The following is a 27,774-nucleotide window of genomic DNA, read 5'->3' on the forward strand; positions in this document are numbered from 1 at the left end:
TGTGACACTAGTGTTTTCCTAAAAAACAAATTGTTATTCTATCCAACGTAGGTATATGTGTCCTGCAACAGTATTCCAGATATGTCTCTAAAGAAACACACACACACACACACACACGAGCACACAAGAGCGGATAAACCAGCTCTATTTTGCAGGAAAGATTGAGATCGTCTTGCAGTTCTATTTTGCCTCTATACTGCCACCAAGTGACGCCCATAGACAATACAAATTGCACAAGAGCAACTTTTAACTTTTTTTTTATTGACCAAGGTGACAGCACACATGAGCTTAAAGGGGACCTATTATGCTCATTTTCGGGCCATTGTATTGAGTTCTGGACTCCTATAGAGCAGCTTACACACGATAACCCGCACATTAAGCTTTCGAGATCTTCCAGACTCTGCACCTCTTCCTGCACCTTCCTCTGTGGAATTTACTCCACCCCCGGCTCTCCTCCAGGTATGTTTCCCGCTGAGCTCACTCCGCTGTGATTGGTCACACTCCCAAGCGCTCCTGAGGCCTTCCTGACAGCTGCCGAACCCCTTTTTTCTGATTCCTTACACAAAACACTGTTAGGACACTGATATATTTTTACTTAGAGATTGCTGTTGTGACACGACCAAATAACATTGGAAAGGGGTTGGACTTCAGCAACAGTTTGGCGGATAGTCCAGCTTCGTATTGGGCCATGATCACAAAACAGTCCCGTGTGAAATGGCGTTGACAGAGCATATTTTCCTCTTGCTGGCAGGAATCAGCAACTCCAACCACTTCTGCCTGATGCTTGCCTCTTTAGGCACACCCAAAGAAACATTTCCTGGGAGCTATAAGAGCCAACACAGTAAACAGAGCAGAGCGGGTGGCGGGCAGGCCTACAGCGTTTCCCTGGGCATGTCCATATAAGGATGCCCGGGTTGCACTGACGTCAATGGAACTCTGTGTTTAAAAAAAACTCTGTAAAACACAGCGTGCAGAAAAGTCCAAAACTGCTTTCAGGTCTCACTTCCAAATGCGCAAACTGCATTACCTGACGCGTTAACATCGTTTAACACAAGAATACAAAATTGTAACAACATTTATAGGTCAGAAAAGAGGAAAAGCGTAATAGGTCCCCTTTTTAAGATATAAATGAGAAGAAGTACATGTTTACAACATAAAAAATGATTAAAGTTGCATTAAAACCTAATTTACATGTTAAAGTTAATGTGAAAATGTGTATAGAAAAAGGCATATATGTTGTGCACAATGTCATACAAAAAGTTGCAATAAGGCAGAGTGCATGATATCAAACACAGTACAAAAGACAAGTTGCAAATGTTTATATAAAGTATATTGTAGCACCCTCTGCTGGTAGAAATTATGCATGTAAAATCAACAATGTAAAAAAATAACATTTACTCTACATGCAAAGACAAACTCAAGACTATGGCTTGGAAAAGCAACAACAAAAAAAAAATTCAACCCCCCTTGCAAATTGTATTTATTTTCATAATGTACAGCAGATGGCTGATTAAAAAAAAAAAAAAGAACAGTGGTTGTTTGCACTGTTACTGTAGTTGTGTTGAGTTAATTCAATTGTTTTTTTTTGTTTGTTAACTTAAAACTGCTAGTTTATAACATGGTCCACGATTAAAAGGATTTGTCGAATTAAAGCAAATAAATTACAACTAAATGTAAGTTTGATTGATAAATAAATCTAAGCATATAAGAATATTGCTTCAACATTTAGAATTTGATGTTTTCCAAAATGTTCAAAACTGAGGTTACATTTCAGAGATTACTGTATGTCTTATGTTGAAACAACAACCCTACCAATTTTATCTGATGTTTAATGTAAGACGGTTAAGGTAGCTTTTGGAATATGTAACTGCTTTTCCTCCATGCGTATCAGTGATGGGACAACAGCGTCACCTTCCACAGTTTTCAAGTTAATTCTTTCCTGACACGTATCTAACCTCCTTGTGTTGTAACACATACAGTATATGCACTATTTCACAATTTGTGAAATAGTGACGATGTGTCATGGAGGAGCCCTCCAAAAAAGTGTACACATAAATTCAAAAATGCAAAAAAGATCTAATTCCTATATTGAATCAAACATCCATCCATCCATTTCTTCCACTTATCTGGGTCCGGGTCATGGGGACAACAGTCTCAGTAGGGAAGTCCAGACTTCCTGGTTCCCGGCCACCTCTTTCGGTCCCACTGGGAGGACACCGAGACGTTCCCTGAGACATGTCTAGCGGCTCTAGTCTAAGCTCCTCCTGGGTGACAGAGCTGGTGAGTCTAGCCACCCTATGAGATAGGGTGAGGAAACTCATTTTGGCTATTTGTATCTGCAATCGCGTTCTTTCGGTCATGACCCAAAGCTCATGACCATAGGTGAGGGTAGGATCATAGATAGACCAGTAAATTGAAAGACGGTCTGGTACAGGGATCGCATTACTGCACACAATGTGCCGATCCGGCTGTCGACCTCACGTTCCAACCTTCCCTCACTAGTGAGCAAGACCGCAAGATACTTCGACTCCACCACCTGGGGCAAAGACCTCACTCCCAACCCTAAGGGTGCAGTCGGATTTGGAGGTGCTGAGTCTCATCCCAGAAGCGTCACACTCAGCTGCAAATCGCCCCAGTAAACGCTGAAGGTCACAGCTTGAGACCATCAGGACCACATCGTCTGCAAATATAGAGACGAGATCCTAAGGCCTCCAAACTGGACTCCCTTGACGCCTTTGCTGTGCCTAGAAATTCTGTCCATAAAAATTATGAATAGAATCAGTGACAAAGGCCAGTCGGGAACAGGCTTGCCTTACTGCTGGCAATGCGAACCAGGCTCTTACTCCGGTTGTACAAGGACCAAATGGCACATAGTAGTGCACCATGAACCCTGTACTCCTGGAGAAACCCCAACAAGACACCGCAAGCTAGGGACACGGTCGAATGCCTTTTCCAAGGCCACAAAGCACACCGGTGGGGCAAACTCCCATGCACATGCCAGTGCCATGACATTTTAAACTTGTGCAACATGTCCAGCTACATCAATTATTTTTGGCCTCCAATGTTCCACGCATTGTAATTTAATAGAAAAACATGATATTTCACACAAGTTTGTCATCTCAAAGTTAAATCATAACTTATGTTTTGGCTTTCCCCTCCGAGTCAGCGATTAACAGTTAGTATCGGGTCAGTAAGCTATCAAACGCAGACATGAAGTTACAACACAATTGATATATCTGTGTAGATTCTCAGTCATCCAGTTAATGGTAATATGCAAACGCTGAATCGAGACAACTGGACTCTCCATGTTTGTTGAAGACATTTCACCGTTAAACCAAAAGGCTTCCTCAATTCTACAACTGCAGGTGTGGAGTCACCCTTTATATGTCTGTGGTGTGTGTGTCCCCTGGTGGTGGACACGATAGGGTTGTTTTTGTTGATGTTTCCCTGCGTAGCTGTTGACCGACCGTCCTGCATAACAATAGGTCGTTCACTTGACTGGTGGCAAAACAACTAGTGGCCGCTCTTCCTGTGGAGTGAGAAAATCTTTGATGGAAAGATATTGACATTGATATTGTAAGCAGACAGAAGTGATGGTGCGGACCTCCTCCTCTGTTACTGGTGTTGTTCTTCTTTGGCTCCAAACTAAACCTTTTTCAACCAAAAAATATAAGAACACCAGCGGCTGCCATATGTTATCAATAGTGATTCAAAAGAACAGATTGAATAAAGAAATGTCTACATTTTTCACTCATCAAAGTTAAACTTTGCAAAAATGTTGTTCGACCGGAATAAGAAGATTGGCGTGCACAGCTGTCACTCATTGTCGCTCATTGCTACCACTCACGGCTGGTTTGAAAGAGGTGCGAAAGAAGCCATCAATGTCAAAAAGAAAGGCCCTCTCTAAACAGAGAAAGTTTGCACCATCACATATTGTTTGCTTATGACAATGTACTGACATCTCTCCTCCAAACATTGTCTCATTCCACGGGAAGACTGGCCACTAACAAGTAGTTTTGTGTTATGCAAGACTGTCATTCACCAGCCTTGCCAGAAAACAACAACCTTATTATGACCACCTCCAGGGGACACACCCAACAGAAATATTACAACTCCACACCGAAAAAATGTAGAGCTCAAGAAGCTTTTCGGATTGAAGGTAAAATGCCTTCAAGAAACTGATTCAGAGTCCTGTTGCCTCGAGTCAACTTTTGCGGATCAAACAAGTGACGTGTAACTTCCCTGAAGATTAACCAATTTGTCTAGTTGTATCCCAAGGCATTGCAACCTCGAGAACACTCTAGCGCAAGCTTAAAAGTGTGTGATGCGTTGGTGAAAACACTACTTATGCATGACAGCCTACAACAAAGTATTTACTGTTGATGCTGTTCCAGGAATGTCAAGGAAATCAAATGACAAAAGATTTGCATTCCCCAGCACTCACTTTCTATTTATTCATTTGCTTTCCAAACTGGTGATTTCACACACTATAGGTCGATTTGTTAAGTTAAAGTGTGTAGAGTAAACATAGTTATTTTGAAAGAATTATATCAAATAATTTTGTATTTATTTGTTAATTTTCTACCAGTGAAGCTGGTGCATTCTGGAGAGAGGCGGGGTACACCCTAGACTGGTCGGTAGACAATCACAGGCCACATATGGACAAGCAACCATTCACGCTCTCACTCATATCTAGTTACCGAACGTAAATCAATCCCACGCTGGCTGCACAAAGGTCAGCTGTGTGTACCACTATGCTATCAGTTACAATTATAACTACTTTACCACACAGCACCAGTCCAGGGTGTACCCCACCCCTCGACCAAAGCCAACTGGGAATGGCTCCAGCATAGCCCCGCGACCCTAGTGAGGATACTCAGCTTCGAAAATGGATGGATATATTACACAGTCCTAATTAGTGTCTCAGGTACACTTTTTGTTCCCTCATTTAAAAAAATAAACTACTACAGTGTGTACAGAGTGTTTCGTTGTGGTCATACAGTTGATGTTTCAACCAATGGGTCGGCAACGTTCTGTTTTTCAGGCAGAGGATCCTCATTATCCAGCTCTACAGTGGTAGTCATGGCTGTTGTAAGTCTCTAAAAAGCAGAAAGGGGAAGATTTTAATTAAAAAAAGACAATAAAATATTCAAAATGCAGTTACAGCTCAACATTCCTTCACTCAAAGGACAACAGTATCCCAGCTGACTTTGGGCGAAAAGCAAACGGGACTGGTCACCAGTCAATCACAAGACACATGGACAAACAACCATTCACATACACTACAACACATACACACACACACACACACACCATCACAGAGTGGGGACTGAACCTGCACTGAAGACAAGCGAGTTCATCCCTAGACCATCAGTGACGAAAATGCAGTGAGAAGAGCGAATATAAGAGCTGTATAAGAAAAACAACGATAACTGTAAATGCAGGGTTGTAGACAACCGCAATGTACGGAATTGGACATCTTCCAAATTTCATCACACATTCCAATATGCAAAGGCATGAAAGCTCAGGTTGAAAAATCCAAAATATGTTTGTCTGACCTGCTTTTCACTTTAGTTCTGTAGGTAAAAGACTGTCTAAGTTGTCTCACCCAAAGTCAGATTATATATGACAGTGAAAATGAATGAATGAATCTACAGTTAGGGATATTTTTCATGTAAAGAAAAGGCTACGGGGAAAAAGGCTCTGTGGTAAAGGGTGCAGATAGTCCAGGTAAGTGAAGTCCTCAGGTGACAGCCCTGACTAGAAAACAAGGAGCACGGGTAACAATGGCAATGAACCAGCCCCGCACGTACGATGGCGCTGATGGGAATTGGCCGTAGCTGTGCGGCCACCAGGCGTGAAGCGGCTGTCTTCGCCACCACACAGGAAGTACAGCTCGACAAAATAAAGGTGCAGGACAGGAAGCACTCGCTCCTGTCCTGCGAAACATAACAGGCTGAAAACTATGTACTGTATACCATATTTTACAGAGTACATACGCTAGCTGTGAAACGGAGTGGACATGAGTGTGCTTGCACTAAATAGAGGCAACAATCAGATAAACTATTTTTGAAAAGTCATGATGAAGCTTGTACTCACCGAGAGGAAAGACCCTTTGTTGTTACAGATCTCGTGAATAGCACCAATTGGGATCCAGATAAGAGAGACCAGTGAGACGCCCCAGCCCACCCATTCAGCCCACAATGGGTACTTATACGGTCCATACTGAACAGGGGTGTACTGGATAATACTGGACACCAGTATGCACTATGATTGGAAAACAACAGGTTTATGACCACATTCAACTTCTTTTTAGACAGATAAATAGACAGATACATAGATACAGTTGCACTCAAATAAAAAAAGGAAATTTATTTTTAAAATATACTTCTTTTTTTTAATGTCCATGTATACACTCCTGATCAAAATTTGAAAACCAGTTGAAAAATTGCAAGAAGTGACGCTTTGCACTGTTAGATTGGAAGAAGGTTCTAAGCAGAACTTCAAAATGCAAAAAGGAAAAAAAGGGAGTGAGACAAAAAAAATGAGTAAGCAATGTATTGCGTCTGTGTAGGCTCTCAGTCGTACAGGAGTTGTCCATCGAGGAAAAGGCTTCTTGAGACGTCATCTGTACTTCTGTGAAGAAGGTGTCGGACGTTTCGCTCCTCATCCGAAGAGCTTCGTCAGCGAACTAATAAGTGCTGGTAGCTTAGGCCTTAAATACAGACAGATGACAGACAGATGTATCATAGGTTATACCCTGGGGAGGCTACACCATGTATCTATGGCCTTCCAAAAATCCACAAGGAAGGGTTTCCCCTCAGACCCATTGTCTGTAGCATTGACTCTACCACGTACAATGTAGCGAAATATGTAAAAACAGTCTTATCCCCATTGGTAGGCAACACTGATCATCATATAGAGAACACAAAAGGGTTTGTGGCGAGCATCAAAGACCTCAGATTGGAGCCAGAGGAAACTTTGGTGTCTTATGATGTGACTTCACTTTTCACATCTGTCCCCACCTCAGCAGCAGTCTCGGTGGTGAGGAAGAGACTGCTCGAGGACTCAACTCTGCATCGGAGAACAAAACTTAGTGCTGACCACATCTGCCAATTACTGGAAATTTGCCTTAACACCACATATTTTCAGTTTAGAGGGAAATTCTACAGACAAATTCATGGTTGTGCTATGGGCTCACCAGTCTCACCCATAGTGGCGAATCTGTACATGGAAGAGATGGAGAAACAGGCTCTCACATCCTTCTCAGGGACAAAACCAAGGCACTGGTTTAGATACGTGGATGACACCTTTGTCATAATCAAAAAACAAGAAATTCAGTCTTTCACAGATCACATCAATGCGGTGGATACCAATATCAAATTTACTCGCGAGGACACTAAAGAAAACCAACTAGCCTTCTTAGACTGCAAGGTAATTATAGGAAAGGACAGACAGCTACTTACAGAGGTCTTTAGAAAGTCCACACACACTGACCAATACCTGCTTTTTGAATCAAACCATCCACTACAACATAAACTAGGGGTTATTAGGACCCTCCAACATAGAGCAGAACAAATACCAACTAGTGCTGAGGGAAAGAAAAAGGAGACACAACATGTCCAGAGAGCGCTCTCAACCTGTGGGTACCCACGGTGGGCTTTTAACAAATGTCAAAAGAAGAGAGTAGGGAAAGAAACCCAAAAGCCCACAGAAGCAAAAAGGAGAGGAGTGGTAGTCCCTTATGTAGCGGGGGTCTCCGAAAAACTCCAGAGGATCTTATGGCAACACAAAATTCCTACCTATTTCAAACCAGTAAATACCCTGAGACAAAAATTAGTGCATCCTAAAGACAAGGCTCCAAACCAGAAACAGAGCAATGTGGTCTATTCCATCCACTGTAAAGATGAGGAATGCAAAGAGCACTACATTGGGGAAACTAAGCAAATGCTCCAAAAAAGGCTTTATCAACATCGCAGGGACAATGCTAGTGGTCCTCAATCAGCAGTACATCTACACCTGAAAGCTACCAATCACTCTTTTGAGGACAGCGAGGTAAAGATTTTGGCCAAAGAAAACAGATGGTTTGAAAGAGGAGTAAAGGAAGCTATTTTTGTCAAACAACAGAACCCGTCATTGAATCGGAATGGTGGCTTGAGGTTTAATTTGGACCCTGTGTTCAGCAGGTTACTGAGACCAAAACCCACAGCTCTTAGTCTTGCAAATGAGGTGAAGGCAGGGCCGAGCCAGAACAATAGATGCTAACAAGCCAGTATCAGAGTCGTTCATACCCAATTCAGGGAGCGACACTTCCCTTTTATCGGAGGTGTTAATAACAGGATAGGATTATACCACTACTCCGCCCAGGCTTAGTGTAACGAACCAATAGGAGGAGGGTGTTGGCACACCAATTCCGCCCACTCTTACTGTATTTAAGGCCTAAGCTACCAGCACTTATTAGTTCGCTGACGAAGCTCTTCGGATGAGGAGCGAAACGTCCGACACCTTCTTCACAGAAGTACAGATGACGTCTCAAGAAGCCTTTTCCTCGATAAGCAATGTATTGCAAACAAGTATTCAACTGAAATAGGCTGTTCATCAGCTGGTGACGTTTAAGACCATAGCCTTTTCTTGGCAAAAATGTGGGTTCAATGTTATTATCTGTCAGGTATTCCCAATGTCACGATCTCTTGGTGGCAAAGGCAAAAAAGCCTTCTCTCTTTGAACGTGGTCGGACTGTTGAGCTGCATAAGCAAGTCCTCTGTCATCGCGCCATTGCTGCTGAGGTTGGACTCAGTAAGACAGTCATTTTAAACTGCTTAAAAGGGTTATGGAACAAAAAAGTCAAATGGTAGACCCAAAAAAATGCACAGCCTTTATTTGTGTGGATCGTGTCAAGGCCGTATGAGTAAACTTATCTTTCATTTTCTATAAATGAAATAACACACATTTGTTCCTCATATAATAATTACGATATATCTATTTGATGGTGTTAATGCCATCATTAAGTTAAATATTTTTAAACTATCCATCTGGAATTACAGCAATTAATTTTGTACATAACTTTTGAGTCACTGCGTCCACCTTTAAATGAAACATATTTTGCTTAGCTTATGTTCATCTAAAATGTGCTATCAATTGGGAAAAATGTAGACACATGCTCACGAAAAATTGGAAATGTGTGCCTTGATATCCGACCACTTTTTTAAGTTCTGCGCCCCATTCCACTGACGCAAACACGCTCATCAGGCCCTTGTTATGCCACTGCTGTGTCCTCCAGATATGATGTTTTTTTTGTAGTACAGTTGTACTTGCCAAGGTCCGTGGGTCGATCACAGCTTTTGTCTTGACTCAATGTCAAAGCAATGCGAACCAAAGGCACTATTTTCCAGTATGAAATTTGCTTTAACTTCTTAAATGCTTGGGGTAGAGAACTGAATGAGGTATCAAATTAAAATTCAAAGTGATGTTTTATCAGACAGACTTAATCACAGACTTGATTTTAAATATTTCAAAGCTTTGTAACATTCCTAACATATGTGCGCTGCAAAACGTCTGCCAGTGTATTCTTGCTAGTTGCTGCACCGTTGGCTGCTCTGATCAGGAGGATTATTAGCCCCCAAAAAAGCCCCTGCTTACATCGCCCAGGTGAAAAAGTTTCAACACCTAATTGAAGATACCATACCACATTCATTTGCTGAGGAATTTGCATAATGTCCCTCATTGGGTGCAAAGTGCAGGTTTGGATTGCACTATTTAAAGTAAATAATTAATCATGGCAAGCTATTCCACCCTCTGTTCATCCTGATTTTGTATTGCATTTTTAAATAATTGTTTGTACTCATTGATCATTTATTCGTAAGTATGCCAGAATTATTAACCATTTACACCTGATTCCCTTAGAAGGGAAACTTCACCTGCCCTGTCCAGTATCCAGGTATTTATTTCAGTAACACTAGTTAAATTTTTGGCTAAAAAGTTACTGAACCAATTTAAAGTTACTGAATTGTTTCAGATTGTGTCGTTCTAAATGAACCAATATCGTCCTTGGCAACCAATAATTGTGATATGAATCAAATTGTTATTAAAACGAATCATTACACCCCTATCTGCTACTATTAAAGTGACTATCCATCCATCCATCCATTTTCTATACCGCTTCTCCTCTTTAGGGTCGCGGGGGTATGCTGGAGCCTATCCCAGCTGACTTCGGGCGACAGGCAGGGTACACCCTGGACTGGTCACCAGCCAATCGCAGGGCACATATAGACAAACAACCATTCACACTCACATTCATACCTATGGACAATTTAGAGTCGCCAATTAACCTAACATGCATGTTTTTGGAATGTGGTATCTCCGATCTCCAGGCTGTTACTGTGTTGGCCAACATGCTAACCACTACACCACCGTGCGGCCCTATTAGGACCAGTGTTAGGCAAATAGATTTTAGACTTGTGTGGTATCTTTTAGCTTTATTGACATATTCATTTGGAGCTGTTAATACATACAAATATTCACCGCTCAAAAAAATTAGAGGAACACTTCAAAAACACATCAGATCTAAACTGGGGGAAAAATGATCTTGAATATCTTTCCTGATAATAAGTGGGTGATGTATTAGTAACAAAATGATGCCACATCATTTGATAGAAATGAAAATGATCACCCTATAGAGGGGGGAAATCAAAGACACCCCAAAAATGAAAGTGAAAAAATGATGCAGCAGACTGGTCCATTTAGCTAAAATGTCATTGTAGCAACTCAAAATGATTCTCAGTAGTTTGTGTGGCCCCCACGTGCTTGTACGCATGCCTGACAACGTCGGGGCATGCTCCTAATCAGACTACGGATGGTGTCCTGGGGGATCTGGTGGTCTATGGCAAATGCCAATCGAGCTCTACGGTGCTGGGCAGTGAGCACAGGGCCCACTACAGGACGTCGGGCCCTCAGGCCACCCTCATGGAGCCTGTTTCTGATTGTTTGGTCAGAAACATTCACACCAGTGGCCTGCTGGAGGTCATTTTGTAGGGCTCTGGCAGTGCTCATCCTGTTCCTCCTTGCACAAAGGAGCAGATACCGATCCTGCTGAGGGTTGAAGGACCTTCTACGGCCCTGTCCAGCTCTGCTGGAGTAACTACCTGTCTCCTGGAATCTCCTCCATGCGTCCAGGTACCGCAGTGATGCCCTGGTCCAGATCTGGGAGGAGATCCCCCGGGACACCATCCGTAGTCTCATTAGGAGCATACCCCAACGTTGTCAGGCATGCGTACAAGCATGTGGGGGCCACACAAACTACTGAGAATCATTTTGAGTTGCTACAATGACATTTTAGCCAAATGGACCAGTGTGCTGCATCATTTTTTCACTTTCATTTTTGGGGTGTCTTTGATTTCCCCCCTCTATAGGGTGATCATTTTCATTTCTATCAAATGATGTGGCATCATTTTGTTACTAATACATCACCTACTTATTATCAGGAAAGATATTCAAGATCATTTTTCCCCCAGTTTAGATCTGATGTGTTTTCGAAGTGTTCCTCTAATTTTTTGGAGCAGTGTATATGATCCTGTCCTGTCATTTATCTTTCTGTTAATTAAATACAGGAAAATGGGCATATTTCAGAGATAGTTGCTAATTCAAGATTCAAGATTCAAGCTAATCATGATTAATTCATTTAAAAACTATGATTAATCTGATTAAAATTTGTAATCATTTGACAGCCCTAGTATTTTTGTCTTTTCCTGTCAGGACAGCATGAAAGGCAGCAGCGTGGACTATTATACCACCAGGGCAAAGTATTGCAACGTAAACTTTTAAAATATCTAGAATTTACAATAAACAGTTTTGATTGTAATTGTAAATCGATAGTGAAATAGATATATAGTGTATGTTGTATTAAAAATCATATAAATAATGTTATTGTGTTTAAAGAGAACCTCACCAGCACCAACAAGGGACAGAGAAGGAACCAGCAGATGCGAAAGTAGAAGTTCACAGATTTCCCTAGCATCCTCTCAATGATACAACAGATGCGAGGGACACCTAATAGAATAAGACAAGTTCCATGAGAGTAGTGCAAGTGAACCTTGACAGGGTCATACAAAATGAATGATATTACCAAAGAACCAGCAGACTGCTATAACTTCAAAGAAAGCCAGGAACATAAGGGACACCACAGCTGTGTAGTGGTCCATCAGCTGAAACACATATATACCTCCCTGAGGAAAGAAGACACACCAGTTACCAGCGGTGCACTTGTAGCGATTTGAGACATGACAAATGGCATGGTTTAACATTACTGCACCTTAGTAACGTGTGGAAGGCCGAGAAGAAAGCTGACAATGCACACAATCAGGGCCAGCAGCTCTTCTCTCTTGAGAAAGCGCAGAACTTGGGGGCCAAATTCATCTTTTATGAAGGTCAGAGCAACTTCAACTGTGGCAAACTGCAGCAGTCAGGAAACATTCACTTTACTCTCAGGTGGAAAAAACAACAACTTTATCCTGGTGTGACAATGTGGCATAATCCCTTTCAGAATGTTTGAGAAGCAATGACGGTACGATATGAGGCATGAGAATTTAGGAAACATAACAACTGAAATAAATAAGCCTAACATTTATCACTATAACTTGAAATGCAAATGCTAATACAATAATACAAATTAAAATGAGAGATGAGAATAACACTGACTTACGTATTTGGCCAACAGCAATGTTAATATGAATGCATGGTTCTCATTCACTCAGCAGATATGCGTATGTGAGCTTGGTAGCTGTTTACCTGGCTGTCCAGGCCAAGACAGAGCAGCATAAAGAAGAAGAGAGGAGCCCACAGCTGAAAGGCAGGCATTGTGGAGAGGACTTCAGGGTACACGACAAATACAAGGCCAGGACCTAAAAAAATATAGCAAGGATATTTTTATTACTACAATATGTCACAAAAGTGGGTACTCCCCTTACATTTCTGCAAATATTTTATTATAACTTTTCTTGAGACAACACTTAACAAATGACACTTTGATACAATATAAAGTAATCAGTGTAGAGCTCGGATAATGATGTAAATTTGCCGTCCCCTCAAAATAAGTCAACACACAGTCATTAATGTCTAAAACTCTGGCAACAAAAGCGAGTACATGCCTATGTTAAACTGTACAAATTGGGCCCAATTAGCCATTTTTTCTCCCCAGTGTCATGTGACTCGTTAATGTTACAAGGTCGTAGGTGTGAATGTGGAGCAGGTGTGTTAAATTTGGTGCTGTCGGTCTCACACTCATTCATACTGGTCGCTAAAAGTCTAATATGGCACTTCATGGCACAGACCTCTGTGAGAATGTGAGCAAAAGAATTGGTGCTCGACATAAACATTTTCTAGATTGTCATAAGTAACCAAGGTAGTTGCAGGATTTAACCACATGTCTGAATGAGTTCTACAGCCGTCAAAAACCAAAGGCAAAATATATAAACCATGCGTACACATAAAAGGTGTGCATACGCAACCTCCTGCATATTTTCCAAATGTGCATGGAACATGCAATGGAAGCGAATAAAGGTTTATCGATCATTGCATTAACCGTCAAGCAGTTATTGACTTAAAAAATGTTTAGCCATTTTACATGACACCTACGGTTATACTTTATCAGTCAAATCTAATACCCTATATTAATGTGCTCGTCAACATATGAGCAGTGACTGTAAATTGATAGCAGTCCTAACATCTCAGAAACACCACTGCGCATGAGTGTAGTATCCTGACAAAAAGATTGATACAAAAGCAATAACGCAGTGCTTAGACGTTTCATCATTTCATTTCATGAGAATATTATGCATTTGATAACCCTTAACTATAATAAACATTAAGTTATGGATTAAATAATTGTATGGGGTTAAGTTTACAAGATATAGGGCCAATATGTATGTCTTCAGTGTGCTGTTGCATGCTTTTCTTTGGACAATTTATCAAAAATTAAGACAGTTCTTTGTTGCATATGTCAAGTTGTGATCAATTATTAAACCAATGAACATCAATACTGATATTTATCTGTTACACGGACTCTAATTGTGTGGATATTGTCAGGTCCATGTGTGTGAAGTTACTCTTAATAGTTTTCCTTTTGCACAAATTATAAGTTTGCTGACTTTGTGATTTTGTTTTGTTGTAATTCACTATAACTAATGCACAAAATTAGGTCTTAATAATAATATTCCTGATATTTCCATTGTGCTAAAGTCAGCATAACCTTTAAAAATGTTTGAATATCCATATGGAAATACAGCAATCAGTCTGTGGTGTAACGTCATCCATATTTTGCCGTTTCTTTACATAAAGTACTTTAATGTACCTTACGTAATGTAATGTAATGTAATGTATACTGTACAAGGACAGCTGCCTGTTTGCATTCACCTTTAAATTAAAGCGTTTACTAAGATTATTTTCATCTAAATGTGACATCAGTTAGATACAAATCTTAAAAACCATGCTTGCTAAAAATGAAAATGTGTGTCTTGATATTCCAACCAATTTTTTTTTGTTCTTCCTCTGTGCTCCAAGTTCCACACATGCCGATGACAGCGGACGTGCTGTCACCCAATCATCTTTCTTTTGTTTGTTACACTTTTTTCAGTATTTCCACCTCCTTTTCTGTGAACTTCCGCTTCCGCACCAGCCGCGATTCAAAATGACAGCGGCCACCATAATGCAATCAATTGTCTTTAAATATGGATGCCATATTCAAGAGTCACTTTGTATTGACCTTGAAGTGGAGGTGTAAAGAGGGTGATACGCACAGCGAGATCTACAAGCCACAAATTGAGTGAAAGTGTCTGTGCGCCAATCTGAATATTTTTGTCTGTACACACATTTTGAGTTTCTGGCATACGAAGACTTTTAGTCAGAATTTCACACTTAGTTTTACAAATGAGGCCCCAGCGTCTTTGTCTTGGAGGTTAAAGTAATAACAGTCATCGAAGAACACAAGGTGAAGGTGAGATGGCCTCCCTCATGCCTCAAGCCTGTTCCTTTTACAGGTTTTTCAATACAGTTGGCTGAATTTAACCATACATTATGCCGACACACCCAGTGGATGTCGTGCAAGAGTAGGCAGAAACACACCCACTAACATCATAACTGATCACTTAATATCTTCCCCGTATGGCATCAATCACTAGTAAATTTCCATTCTGCTTATTTCTTTCAAACTCTGCATTTTCATCACGTATTCTTCTCCAACAACACAGACCAGAGCCATCTAGTTATTTATCTCCAAAACCCCAATAGAAAATCAACCATTTTAAGGCAGAAAATCTGTTTTCAAAACAGAAAAAAACAAACTTTCATGAGCATGTGGCTTTCAGATTGAAATGTACTGGTATCCTTGATGCCTACCATCTGTTGATATCTTGTCCATAGGGAGATTATGTATGTGAGCCATGTAGCCAATCGCTGAGAAGATCACAAAGCCTGCCAGGATGCTCGTGAATGAGTTGGTGAATGAAACGATCAACGCATCTCTGGAAGTGAAAAATTAAAAGAAAAAAAAAAGTCAGTGTCTTAGAAATTTAAGAAAACAGATAGACATGCTTATAAAGTGTTTGATGCTTGTTTGGATGGTTTGGAGGTTTATATCTATCAGCACAATTACACAAAAGAGGCCAGTGTTTGTCAAAATTCGGTTAAGGGCTGTGAAACGTGTCAAGGAAGAAGCCCTGCATTTGCCACCTCATCCTGTTCAGGGTCGTGAGCAGCTGGAGTCTATTCCAGCTGAGTTTGGGTGAATGGCGGACTACACCATGGATTGGTCAGTCAATCACAAGGTACCTATATTGTCCTCTTCTGGACTTTTGTTAAATCATCAACAAGCACGTAAAGAATACATCAATAACATTGTGGTTGCTAGAAACTCGTTGAGGAAAAAACATCAAGCAACAGCCAACAGTCATCATACAGTTGGGCATTGTTACCTGACAATGTTGTTGTTGAACTTGTTGTAACTAGCCATCGAAATCATGGAGCCAAAAGCAATCCCGAGGGAATTAAAAACTTGGGCAGCTGCTTTAACCCACACCTACAGTATGTTTGAGACAACGGACAAACATTCATTTTAGAAGATTTTTCCAGTATATCAAAACATATTTTCTTTGTGTTAGCCTGCATAAAGGCAATACACGCTCCACATCATGGTATATCGAATGCACCGATAAAATCATGCGTGCCATTGTTTTAGTACAGTAGTTGATTGTCTTGAAAAGTGTATCATGATAATCATACTTAAGTCAGCTGTGCAATTACTTCTCCTGTTTCTGGAGGAACTGTCTTAAGCTGGGAGAACTCGCATTTTGTCCCTTCCAAATCACAGGGGCAGTGTTGCCAAGTCTCGTAAGATAAACAAGCGACCAGCTTTCCGAAAACAAGCCCAAAACAGGCAACTCACCACACTGTGAAAGCGAGGCTGCTTGTTAAGGTATAAATATATACATATAAACACCTGATCAAAATTTTAAAACCAGTTGAAAATTGCAAGAATTTACATTTGGATCTTAAGGAGGTTCTTAGTAGCAGAGGGGGCATCCTTCAAGACTGAAGGCCCTCGTCTGTGTGCTAATGACTGGGTTTTTCAACAGGACAACACTGCAGTTCACACTGCCCGCCTGGAAAAGGACTTCTTCCAGACGAATAACCTCACTCTTTTTTTTTTTTAACTGTCCTGCGTGTTCCCCTTATCTAAATCCAATTCAGAACATTTGGGAATGGCTCGCAAAGGAAGTTTACAAAAATGGCAATCAGTTCCAGAAGTGGATGCCCTCCATGAAACCATCTTCACCACCAGGAGCAATATTCCCACTGGCCTCCTGGAAACACTGGCATCAAGCATGCCCAAGCCAATTTTTGAGGTGATTAACAAGAATGGCGCAGCTGCTCATTACTCAGTCTGGGTCTTAAACTTTTGATCAGCTGATGAACAGCCTGTTTCAGTTTAGTTGTTGGGAATGAATTGCTTACTCAAACATTTTTTGTCTCAACTCCATTTCTTCTTTTTGGATTTTGAAGCTCTTCTTCGAACCTCCTTAAGATCCAACAGCGCAAAATGTTCTTGCAAATTTTCAACTGGTCTTGATCAGGAGTGTATACGCATAAGAAACAGCAAAAATATACTAAGTATAAACAACGACTTTGAATAACTTGATTTATTTGACTCACGTATCATTTTAAACTCAGATTGATGTGTGACTTGTGATTGATGTTTGTCTTGTTGTGGCTGTGAAAACCACGTTCGTTAGCCTCACCGTAAAGAAAGGTGCAATTTCTTGTGCTTCTCGGTATTAGCATGCTGAATTAAATCTGCATGGCGAGTACATACGTATCTCATCTGACACTTCTAACAGATTGACAGATGGCCTTCGTGGAATCTCCCACCTGATTTCGGATCCAGTCCTTCAATGCTCTCTTATCCCTAACTTTTTATAATCATATTTTTATAAGCATGAAATGGGGGTGTGGAAAGGAAAAACTACTTACCACACACGTTTTGGTTTATTGTGGGGAGCTGGGCAACCCGCGACTCATGAGATTTGCAAGCGACTTCACAAAAAAAGAAGCCCAAAGTTGCTTATAATAGGTGGAAATGGCAACACTGCTCAGAGGACATTCTCAATTGTATAAACTATGTCATTGCAAACTCAGTTTAATGCAACGTTTTTCTTGCTCTTTGGAAAATGATTTGCACTTATTCACCTCTCATACCAGGGAGAGACAGTTCACTATTCCGTTTTATAATGTTTTAACCACACAGTGCCAATTTTTAAACAAACTCAGAGGTTAACCTCTCACTCAAGTTTGGGGTCTTGTTCATTAACAGAATATCTCACCTTCACTTCAAAAAGTTTGCTCCAGACAGGCGTCACAAAGTACAGGACACCATTCTTGGCACCTGGTAGCTGCATATTGTTAATGAGCAGGGCGAACAGGATGAAGTATGGAAAAATAGCCGTGAAATACACAACCTGCGGGATGTATCAATAAAGTTGGATGGTTTCAGTGACAGCAATTTAGGGTGCAACAAGTCTACAATGAATATGGCATTATGAGATTAACTGAATGTTGTTTCTTTAAATCTGCTCTGAACCTTTGCTGAATGAACAAATGTATAATGTCAAGCTGAACTTTCTATCAAATCTATTCCACATTCAATGCCAAAACATTTCTTGGTTGTTCTGACCTTGCCAGTTGATTTGACTCCTTTAAAAATGCATAAATACACAATGACCCAGGCAAGAAAGAGATAGCCGAAGAGTTCCCACTGAAGACCACCAGCATCTTCAATGCCATCGGTTTTCTTCAGAAGCCTGTGACTGGAAAAAAAAAAAAAAGTGTTCATTCATGAACATGCACCGTTAGAATAGTGTGGTTAAAAGTCAGTTTTATCCCTCATGACACAATCTTAAATGGATAGTTCTGATTTTTCGACATGAAGCTGTATGAAGTCCCCATCAGCAGTACATCAATCGTGACTTAACCCCACAATTGGTCCTGATTTAAATCGGAGATCTGTGACAATGTAGTTCTGCTTAGTTGCTGGGTCCATTTAAGGAAAGAGTTTGGCTTCTTAAAACAATATACTTTCAAAAGAATAATACTTTATTGATACGATATAACACAGAACGATTTGTGCGGTCAAGTTTTTTTGAGGAGGAATTTTTGTGATGCGAATGTATTACTCTTTTGAATGCACATTGTTTTGAGAAGCCAAACTTTTTACTTAAATGGCCCCAGCAGCTAAGCGGAATATGTTCCTCGTCACGGATCTCTGACCAGGGGCCTCATCTAGCCTGTGTACGCACAAAATGGGGCCAAAAAGTTGCATACGCAGTTTAGTTTTCCACACCGAGTATGGTACCTATAAAAATACAACTTGACGTGAGAATGTGTGCACCGCTACGCCACCTTTGTAGTTGGCGTACGCCCTTTTTGGAGACACGGCAAAAAGGCGACGCACATTTTAAGGGGTGAGGTGAAATCATTTGTTAGAAATAAACATGCAGTGGAAGCCGGTAAAGATTTATCTATCATTGCATGAAAACATCACGCCGTTATTGACTTAAAACATTTGTAGAAACTGATATTTGACATGACACTGATGGATATCATTTGTCATTTATCATAAACACCATTACGCATGTCATCATTAAGTTAAATATTTTTAAACTATCCGTCTGGAATTACAGCAATTAATTTTCGACATTTCGACATTAGCTTTAAATGAAACAGATTTTGCTTAGCTTATGTTTATCTAAAATGTGGTATCAATTAGGAAAAATGTAGAAACATGCTCACAAAAAATGGAAATGTGTGCTTTGATATCCGACCACTTTTTTTAAGCTCTGCGCCCCGTTCCACTGCACGGTTGACAGGGGACGCTACTTGCACTCGCTCATCTTCGTCTTGTTCGTAATTCCACTGCTGTATCCCCCACATATGATGTTTTTATGGGCCTCCAGCTCTCCAACTAAGATTTCCATCTCAGTTTCGGTGAAGTTGTGCTTATTCGTCTTCGGCTTCTCTGCAGCCATGATTCAGAAGAACCGTTCGAAATGCAATCAAGGGTAATTGAATATGGACGGCACATTCATGAGTCACTTTGCATCGACCATTTATGGTGAATTGAAGGCGTGGAGAGGGTGTGGCGTGTGTTGGAGTTGCGTACGCACATTTGGACAGCAGGTGAAGCACAAATTACGTGAATGTGTGCGTACGCCACCTTTTTAGGTCTGAATTTTTTTTCCCGTACGTACATTTTGGGTTTCTGGCGTAAGCAGACTTTTAGTCAGATTTCTACGCAGTTTTACAGATGAGTCCCCTGAACCGGACTCACGGGACCAACAGGGGGGATAAGTCACCGTTGATGAACTACACTGCTGATGGGAATGTCATACAACTTCATGTCAAAAAATATGAACTATCCCTTTAAGCAACCCATAGGGGTAATTAGTAATTGTGAAAAGTATTTTTTTCAGGGATAAAAGTATCTCGGGTACAACAGAAACTTTGATGTTAAAACCCAAGTGACAAGCCATTGTACCGCCAAAGATATGATGTATTTTTTGATTACAGGGAGTGAAATGGGGGGGTTGAGTTCAAAATGTGACTTTTTCTATCGATAATGCATAAGTGGCACATAGTGGAGAATGAACAAACCAAATGACAATGCAAGGAACTTGTCTCACTCAAAGAACTGCTGGCTGGCTGACTGCAGATGAGTGGTGTTGCCAGGAAAACCACTAGAGCAGTTCTCAAAAACATTCCAGCTGTTGTTGCACGTCTTCCAAGGAGGTGTTGCGCCAAAGGAGTTTACCAAATAGAAAAGGGCCCAACTCATGAGCACATTGTAGTAGGTGCAGAAGACATAGGAAATCACAACTGTGGCCAGGCCAACACCTGCGGCAAAAAAAAATGTCATGAGAGAATGTGAATCATACATAAACGGCCCATTTCTGATACCAGAACAGTTGCCAACAACATGTCAGCTTAAATCAAAGATGGCTATTCCTCCCTGAGCCGCTATTATAGATGTCAATCATACGCAACTCGGATTGGTATTTCATAATATGTTTTGTTCCCCGGGAAGTTTTAGACTGATGGCTAAAGGAAGCATAGAATCTTGTGGATCATATTGCCCAATGAGAAGAACATCATAGCTAACTGAAAAAACAATCAGTGTGGACATTATGAAACAGCAAAAACGCTTTCAACTTCTGCGCCTCTTTTTCCTCTCCTACTTCCATTGTCTGTAACAAAAGCAGCGTACATGTACTGTACTGCACATACTGGACGGCTCCACCAGTACAGTGTTCCCTCGTTTAATGCAGAGGTTAGGTTCCACAAAATACCCGTGTTATATGAAATGCGTGTCGTAGAAGTTGATTTTTTTTTGTTCTTATATATGTTTTTTCGTTCATTATATTTTTTTTTGTTTACATGGTACGTTTTTTCAAGTACAGGATATGTTTTTTTCAGTTATTATATATATGGTTTTTTTTCGTTTACAGTGCATGAATTTTCGTCCACAGGATATGTTTTTTTGTTTATTATATATGTTTTAAGACTGTAAAACCCTCCATCCATTTTCTTCCGCTTAATCAAGGGCCTGGTATAAATGTTTTCCTATAGAAAGAAAAATATGATAGCTTTTAAAAAAATATATCATTTTAATGATGGTTGGACACATAAGAAATGATTAATAATGACTCACGCGCATTTTACAGTTCCTCTGACTGGTAGCGAATCAGGACGCAGAACACAATGAGCGTTCATAAGCTGTAAAAAAACAAAAGCATGCTGCACTGTAAAAAATTGCACACACACAAAAAAAAGTGCAACAGCGAGGCTGCGTAAAGTGAACCGCGTTGTAGCGAGGAAACACTGTACATCAACACAATCACTGTCATGGGCAAAGTAGATGCAAAAACATTCAGAGATTGTTGATGGTCTTCTCTTCTTTTGTGCAGCAATTACAGTATATTACCCCAACATGCCTCATCTTGCCCAAGTGGCAACCGTCTAATCATTATGTCATGCTATCCCATTACATTCTGCAGTTAATTAAAGGTGGGTGTGGGTGTGTGGATTTCCATGCTCGGACATGAAATTATCCCATTAGTGATTTTGTAATCATTAACAGACTACAAGAGATTCACACGGAAATGGTTCTAAAGAAAGTGCATGAAAAAACTACCTGTTTTCTGGACCCTGTTTAGCACAGAGCATTAACCAGGGTGAAATGAGTGACAACTCAAGTGAGGTTTTGACTGGGTACATAACCTCTGTTTTTGAAAAGATAAGAAAACTAAGTAGAAACTCAGTTAGAACAAGAAAGACAGCATTTCAAAATCACAGGAGCTTGTTGGGCTGTTGATGGCTGAAAACTTGTTGGATTTCAAGAGCGAGCTCATAACCCCCACAACATGTTCATGCATGCAATCTTAACCGTGCACTCATGGCAAGAGCCTTGCATGGAAAATGTCACCTGTATAATGAGAAAATAAATATTACAAATAACTTAAATATTGGGCCGCACGGTGGTCTAGTGGTTAGCGGGTTGGCCACACAGTCACAGTCCGGAGATCGGGAACACCTGGGTTGGAATCTCCGTTGGGCATTTCTGTGTGGAGTTTGCTAGTTCTCTCCATGCATGCGTGGGTTTTCTCCGGGTACTCCGGTTTCCTCCCACATTCCAAAAACATGCATGTTAGGTTAATTGGCGACTCTAAAATGTGAGTGTGAATGGTTGTTTATCTATATGTGCCTTGCGATTGGCTGGCGACCAGTCCAGGGTGTACCCAGCCTATCGCCCGAAGTCAGCTGGGATAGGCTCCAGCATACCCCCACGACCCTAATGAGGAGAAGTGGCATAGAAAATGGATGGATGGATGGAAGAAACTTAAATATTACTATGTGTTGGTATATGCTTCACGATACAATACAAATCACGATACCTGAGTCACGATACGAAACAGTATTCCTATATTGTGATTTTGCTGATATATTGCGATATTCTACGTAGTTCACTGAGACATGTAAAAAGCAACTTAAAATAAAAGTTGTACATGTGCATGCAGATTACAGTGATAATTCACTGGACACACTGAGTCAAAAAACAATGTAGTTCAAATGATCCATATCTAATTTATAGATATACAATTTTATAGAAAAAGCAGATCAAGTTTCTTGCCACTTAAGTGTCAAAATACAGGTCTCCCTGAACACGTTTGAACACTCCACGGAAGAGATGTGAAAATGATATAGAGTATATTGCAGCCTTTTGCGATAATGATAGGTCTACATATCACAATATATTCTTTGGCGTATAAATTATAATAGAACCATTTCAAAACATGTTACAAAGGCCCCTTCTTCTGGCTGCTGGTGTATGCTGTAACGTAATGCTTCATTTCCTGTTTCCGGACATGTGCGTTCACAGTGTAGTTTGTGTTATTGTTATATTCTCTCTCTCTCTCTCTATACTCTTATTTATCTACTTGCTAATTTCCTGTTCATACTGTAGCTGGTTGCTCTCTGCTGTAACACAGTTCTAGCAAGGCTTATGTTCAATTCGTCTGTTGTTTTTTCTACTTTACATTCATGTAGAGTAGTAGTACTTGCTCAGTGATTATCATGGCTTCTTATCTCCTGCTTTCTCTCGCTCAGTGTGCGTGCGTCATGCTTACTGTAGCTAGTCCTCATCTTCCAGTGATAATAACACTTGTAAGTAATGCAGTTTATTTGCCACTATGGCACCATAAATAACTTAAAATAAATAAATAACTAGTATACTTTAGCGCTAACTTGACGCTACATTACATTGACGTCACGTTGCAGCCCACTGCAGCCTGTTGCTCTCAACCTTGCGGAGCAAAGGTGTGAAAGTAAATAGTCAGTCAAAGGTAAAACAACACATCAACTAAAAGATTGCCATGGTCACAGATAGATAGATAGATGTAACCATTTGGATCCATCACTTCCTCAGCCACAAGATAATGCCATACTCTATTGTTTCTGAAAGCAATTAGAGACTAATGACGTCAGTCCCTTCAGCCAAGCAAGTTCTCATCCATCAACATCCTAGTATAGTACAATTCTACACATTAATGGGAACTTCATTTCAGGAAAATATCATTAAGTTTAACAGTGTAGCACATTCTATCTATCTATATGACATTTACAGCTGTCATTTAAAGAGAACATACAGTATATATATCAAAACAACAGCGATTGGGGAAAAGATACAGTAGTACCTCGCATAACGTAAACCTCTTTTTACGTAAATTCCACTGAACGTAAAGAATTTATGTAAAGTTTTTGCATCGTATTACGTAAGAAATTCCATATAACTTAAAGCGTCAAAACGGTGCAAGTTCAGAAATTCGATTTGAATATCTCGCGCGACAGAGAGAGGGAAACATTTCCATGACTAACAGAGTACACTTGGTGACGCCTTCTGACGCTCCACACTCTCATTGGCTGATCAGGGTATCGGGGCACCGCCTACATTCTCATCTCATTGGCTGATTTATACAGCGTGTAAAGGAGTTTGTGTGAGAGACGGGCTTCTCCCTTCAACCTCCCTTTCTCATCGTAGTCGCCCTTAAACTAGTTGATTGTTTTTGTTTTTCATTTTTATTCATTTACATTAATCTTATTTATTACCTTATTTTATATTGGAATGTTACTCTACTATGTTTATGCTAACGTTTTCTTATATTTTCCCACCATATTTGGTGGACTTTGAATATTTTGAAACGCCAAAGGGGTGAGTTTGGGAAGATCTTGGAACGGATTAGGCTATTTACATGTATTTTACGCTTCATATAACATAAAAACCCTATAACGTAAACGTTCTCGGAACGGATTATTTACGTTGTAGGGGCGTCTACTGTATTTCATTCTGTTTTTTCTCATTTTCAAGTTCAGTGAAACCTCTAAAGTTAAATGTCACCGAGGTTTCAAACATTTTAAACATTTTTGGGAAAAATATGGCTAAAAATATTGGGTCTTAACAGAAGAAGAACATGAGTAGAAAAGAAGACTGTACACCAGGTTCTGGTCTTTCAGTCGTTTTCGCTGATGGCCAGAAGTTTCCATCCATCCATTTTCTACCGCTCAGGGTCAAGGGGACTTTGGGCGAAAGGCAGACTACACTCTGGCCACCAGTCGATCCCAAGGCGCACATAGACAAACAACCATTCACACTCAACTTCACATGGTCACTGAGTGTGGACTGTACCTACTGAAATGACCAGGCCTGTGTAGAGAGAAAGAGAGATGAGACGGACCACAATTTCTGAGTTTTTAATCTATTAGTGAACACCAGTGAACGCTCAGCACTGAGGCGTTCAGTCCAACACTTTAAGAGACGAAGAGAAGCAGCCCCGAAACTAGGAAGGTGATCGTACCCCTACGTGGATCAGTGGTGTGGCTATGTGTCTGCATTTAACTGGTTCCAGCTCATGTCAGTCTAGAGTATGACTATGTGCCTTCTACGTGGAGCAAGCTGAAGCAAGCAAATAAAGTTGTCAAGCAACCTGTAAACCTTGTTTAATCATACAGTGCTTGTATTGTTTAATTGTAGCCATCTCTAACACTACACTTCCTGCAGCTCTGGTCAGGCGAGTCAACCGTTAAACATATCAGAGGTTACTTTGTAATAATTACCTCCGCCAAACGCTGTGTTTATCTGTTTGGTTGTTTGTCTGTTTATTTGTGTTCAAAATAACTTGAAAAGTTCTGAATGGATTTGGATGGAATTTTCAGGAATTGTTGGAAACAGGATATGGAAGAACTGATTAAATTTCGGGGACGAGCCAGATCACCGTCTGGATCCCAGGAATTTATTAAGGGATTCTTTAACATTGTGAGATAGGACCATTTTCACCTTTTGTGCATATAACGCCACAAAAAATAGTCAAAGCACCTGTTAAAAAAAATACAGGACAAGTTTCCAACAGGTTCTACAAAATATCAAAGACTGATCCAAAAAAATGTAGGATTATTGTTTTGGTATAATCACAGTACAGGGGGAACCATGGCGCTTGGCGGAGTTTTGCGCTCTTTGAGTGCTTTTCTAGTTTTATGATAGCAACAGTTTCATCTTGGAATAATTATTGCAACGTCAATTATTTCCTATGACAGGATCGGAAACCCGCGGCTCCGGAGCCGCATGCGTCTCTTCAGCCTCCTTGTTGCAGCTCCCTTGTTATATTATATATTTTTAACACCGAAGTAGGGGAAATGTGCATTTTTTTAAAGGATGTGAAACATCCGACTCACCGCAAGTCTCTGAATGCATGTAGACTGCATTCTGACTGCTGATTGGATGAGCATAGGTTCCACTGTACTTGACCTTTGGATGCAAGCGCAATGTCGCTATTTTAGCAACGGCAGGCAAACAGCACAAGCCTGGTTGACCTAATCTTGACATGCACACTAATTGTTTATAAATATCAATTGTTTATATATGATCTAACAGTTAGTGTTTACTATGTGACTCAGATTTAATGACCTGACTCTGCAATCAGACCACATTTGAAGGGCCAAGAACATCACCTTCACAAATAAACTGTAGTTGTTTGAGTATAACCAACACTGATCAACTACATGATGAACCGTGTTGGAAGGTAACAGCGATGGTTTGGATCCCTCGATAAAAAAAACGATAGATTTTCACATTGAGAAACAACAGTGTAGGACTGGAAAAATGATGTCAAATTCATCAAAGGTCCATGCATGTCTAATAACATAAAGGGTAATTCACCTTTTAGTAGTGGGCAGACTTTGGCAAGAGCATGCACTGGCCCTAGGTGAGTGAACTGGCCGATGGCAAACTCCATGAGAAGCAGAGGGATGCCGCACAAGAATAACATGGTGAGATACGGGATCAAAAACGCCCCTGGAGAAGAGGTCAAGAAGAAAAAAATGAGTGGAAAATAATTGAGAAGATGTCATGAATCGATGCATATAGTCTCAACTGAATATGTCTACAATCTAGCGTTAATCCAAATTACAACTGTGTTTCCAGTGCTCAGCTGAGTGCAAGACTCGTCTAATTTTTGCACTAATCACTGTTATGACTTCCTTGTGTTTATTAGTTGTGTTTTCTAATTGTGTTTACTGTCCTGATCATAAAAATGAAAGCTTGGATGTCGGTAACTTTAGTGTGAAAAGTGTGCAATAGATTTGAAATTCAAATAAAAATATATTTCAAAATTGTTAATTTGATGTATAAAACACTAACGCATAGATGTGTCTGCAAAAATGCTATTTTGAGTGCCAGATTTTGAGCCCATGTTGGCGTAATTCCAAACTAGCCTTACAGTGTTGGCATACTTAAATAACTTAAAACATATGCCTGGCAGGCTGAACCTTGAGTCAAAATAAACTCACATGTGAAAAGCTGTATTTATAGAAGTTGAAAGTGAGACATAATTACGTGTACAGTAGGGGTTATTACAAAACGTTGTACTACAGGTAAAGAATGTTTCAACATGCTTGTGCAGATGGGTTCACGATGTAACGTGAGGATGTACAGACTGTCTAAGCAAACCTGAATTGTGACCTGAGATTGTTGTTTATGTTGGAGGTAAAGCAACTCCAAAGAGGCATAACTCCGCAAATTCTTTCGTAATTTATATAAGAGAAAAGAAGGAATTCTCAATACATTCCTTCCATGAGTGTAGTAGCTAGTGTATGAACTATACTGTTATGTCTATATATTGTTATAACTATACTGTTCTATATCTTGATTGTCACATCCTCTCAAAGCCACAAGACTACAGGTCTATGTACTGTAGGTCTATGTAAAGAAAAAAGGAACAGACATGTTGTACCTCCACCGCTGCTGTAGCACAGGTAGGGGAACCTCCAGACATTACCAAGCCCCACCGCGTAGCCCACAGTGGCCAGGATGAACTCAATCCGCCCGCTCCATGTGGGTCTTGTCACATGCGTCTCCCTGGGGGTCACTTGTTCACCCGAGGTTATCAAAGCCGCATTTTTCTCATCATTCATGGTCGAGTTACCGGCCTCCATCATTGCTCAGTGCCAATGTGTTATTACACTGTGGTCTCCCAGACTGGGCTGCGATTATATCACGCATCCAAAAAAAAAAAAAAAACTGACCGATCCGGTTACACAAAAGCCAATCTGGTAATAAAACGAATTGTTTATATAGCATATGTTCGTGCTGGGGAGTGGCAACTAAAATGTATAACAACCATACGTAAA

The 27,774-nt window shown here is 40.4% G+C and overlaps 1 protein-coding gene across 3 annotated transcripts; it reads right to left on the reverse strand.

Moving 5' to 3' along the window:
* Positions 1-276: 276 nt before the first annotated feature.
* Positions 277-27,651, reverse strand: si:ch211-225b11.1 (uncharacterized protein LOC561694 homolog). Of its 3 annotated transcripts, XM_054774739.1 has the most exons (13): positions 27,378-27,651; positions 26,306-26,440; positions 20,223-20,433; positions 18,218-18,350; positions 17,868-18,002; positions 15,963-16,066; positions 15,388-15,512; positions 12,784-12,896; positions 12,308-12,448; positions 12,122-12,221; positions 11,945-12,045; positions 6,100-6,267; positions 277-5,099 (listed from the first exon to the last, which is right to left on the reverse strand). In XM_054774739.1, the coding sequence occupies exons 1-13, from the start codon at positions 27,580-27,582 to the stop codon at positions 4,995-4,997; spliced, it is 1,776 nt and encodes a 591-aa protein (XP_054630714.1). In that variant the 5' UTR covers positions 27,583-27,651; the 3' UTR covers positions 277-4,994. The 3 variants fall into 3 exon arrangements, with proteins under 3 accessions (XP_054630714.1, XP_054630715.1, XP_054630716.1); XM_054774740.1 differs by lacking the exon at positions 17,868-18,002; XM_054774741.1 differs by lacking the exon at positions 6,100-6,267.
* Positions 27,652-27,774: the final 123 nt, after the last annotated feature.

Source organism: Dunckerocampus dactyliophorus, chromosome 4, assembly GCF_027744805.1.
Source record: "Dunckerocampus dactyliophorus isolate RoL2022-P2 chromosome 4, RoL_Ddac_1.1, whole genome shotgun sequence".
Lineage (NCBI taxonomy): Eukaryota > Metazoa > Chordata > Actinopteri > Syngnathiformes > Syngnathidae > Dunckerocampus > Dunckerocampus dactyliophorus.

Coding starts and splice junctions, on each gene's coding strand:
- si:ch211-225b11.1 (XM_054774739.1), bottom strand. CDS start 27,582: ATGATGGAGGCCGGTAACTCGACCATGAATGATGAGAAAAATGCGGCT. Junction 16,067..17,867: donor GCAAACTTTTTGAAGTGAAG/GTGAGATATTCT, acceptor AACATACTGTAG/GTGTGGGTTAAAGCAGCTGC. Junction 12,046..12,121: donor AGCAGTCTGCTGGTTCTTTG/GTAATATCATTC, acceptor TTATTCTATTAG/GTGTCCCTCGCATCTGTTGT.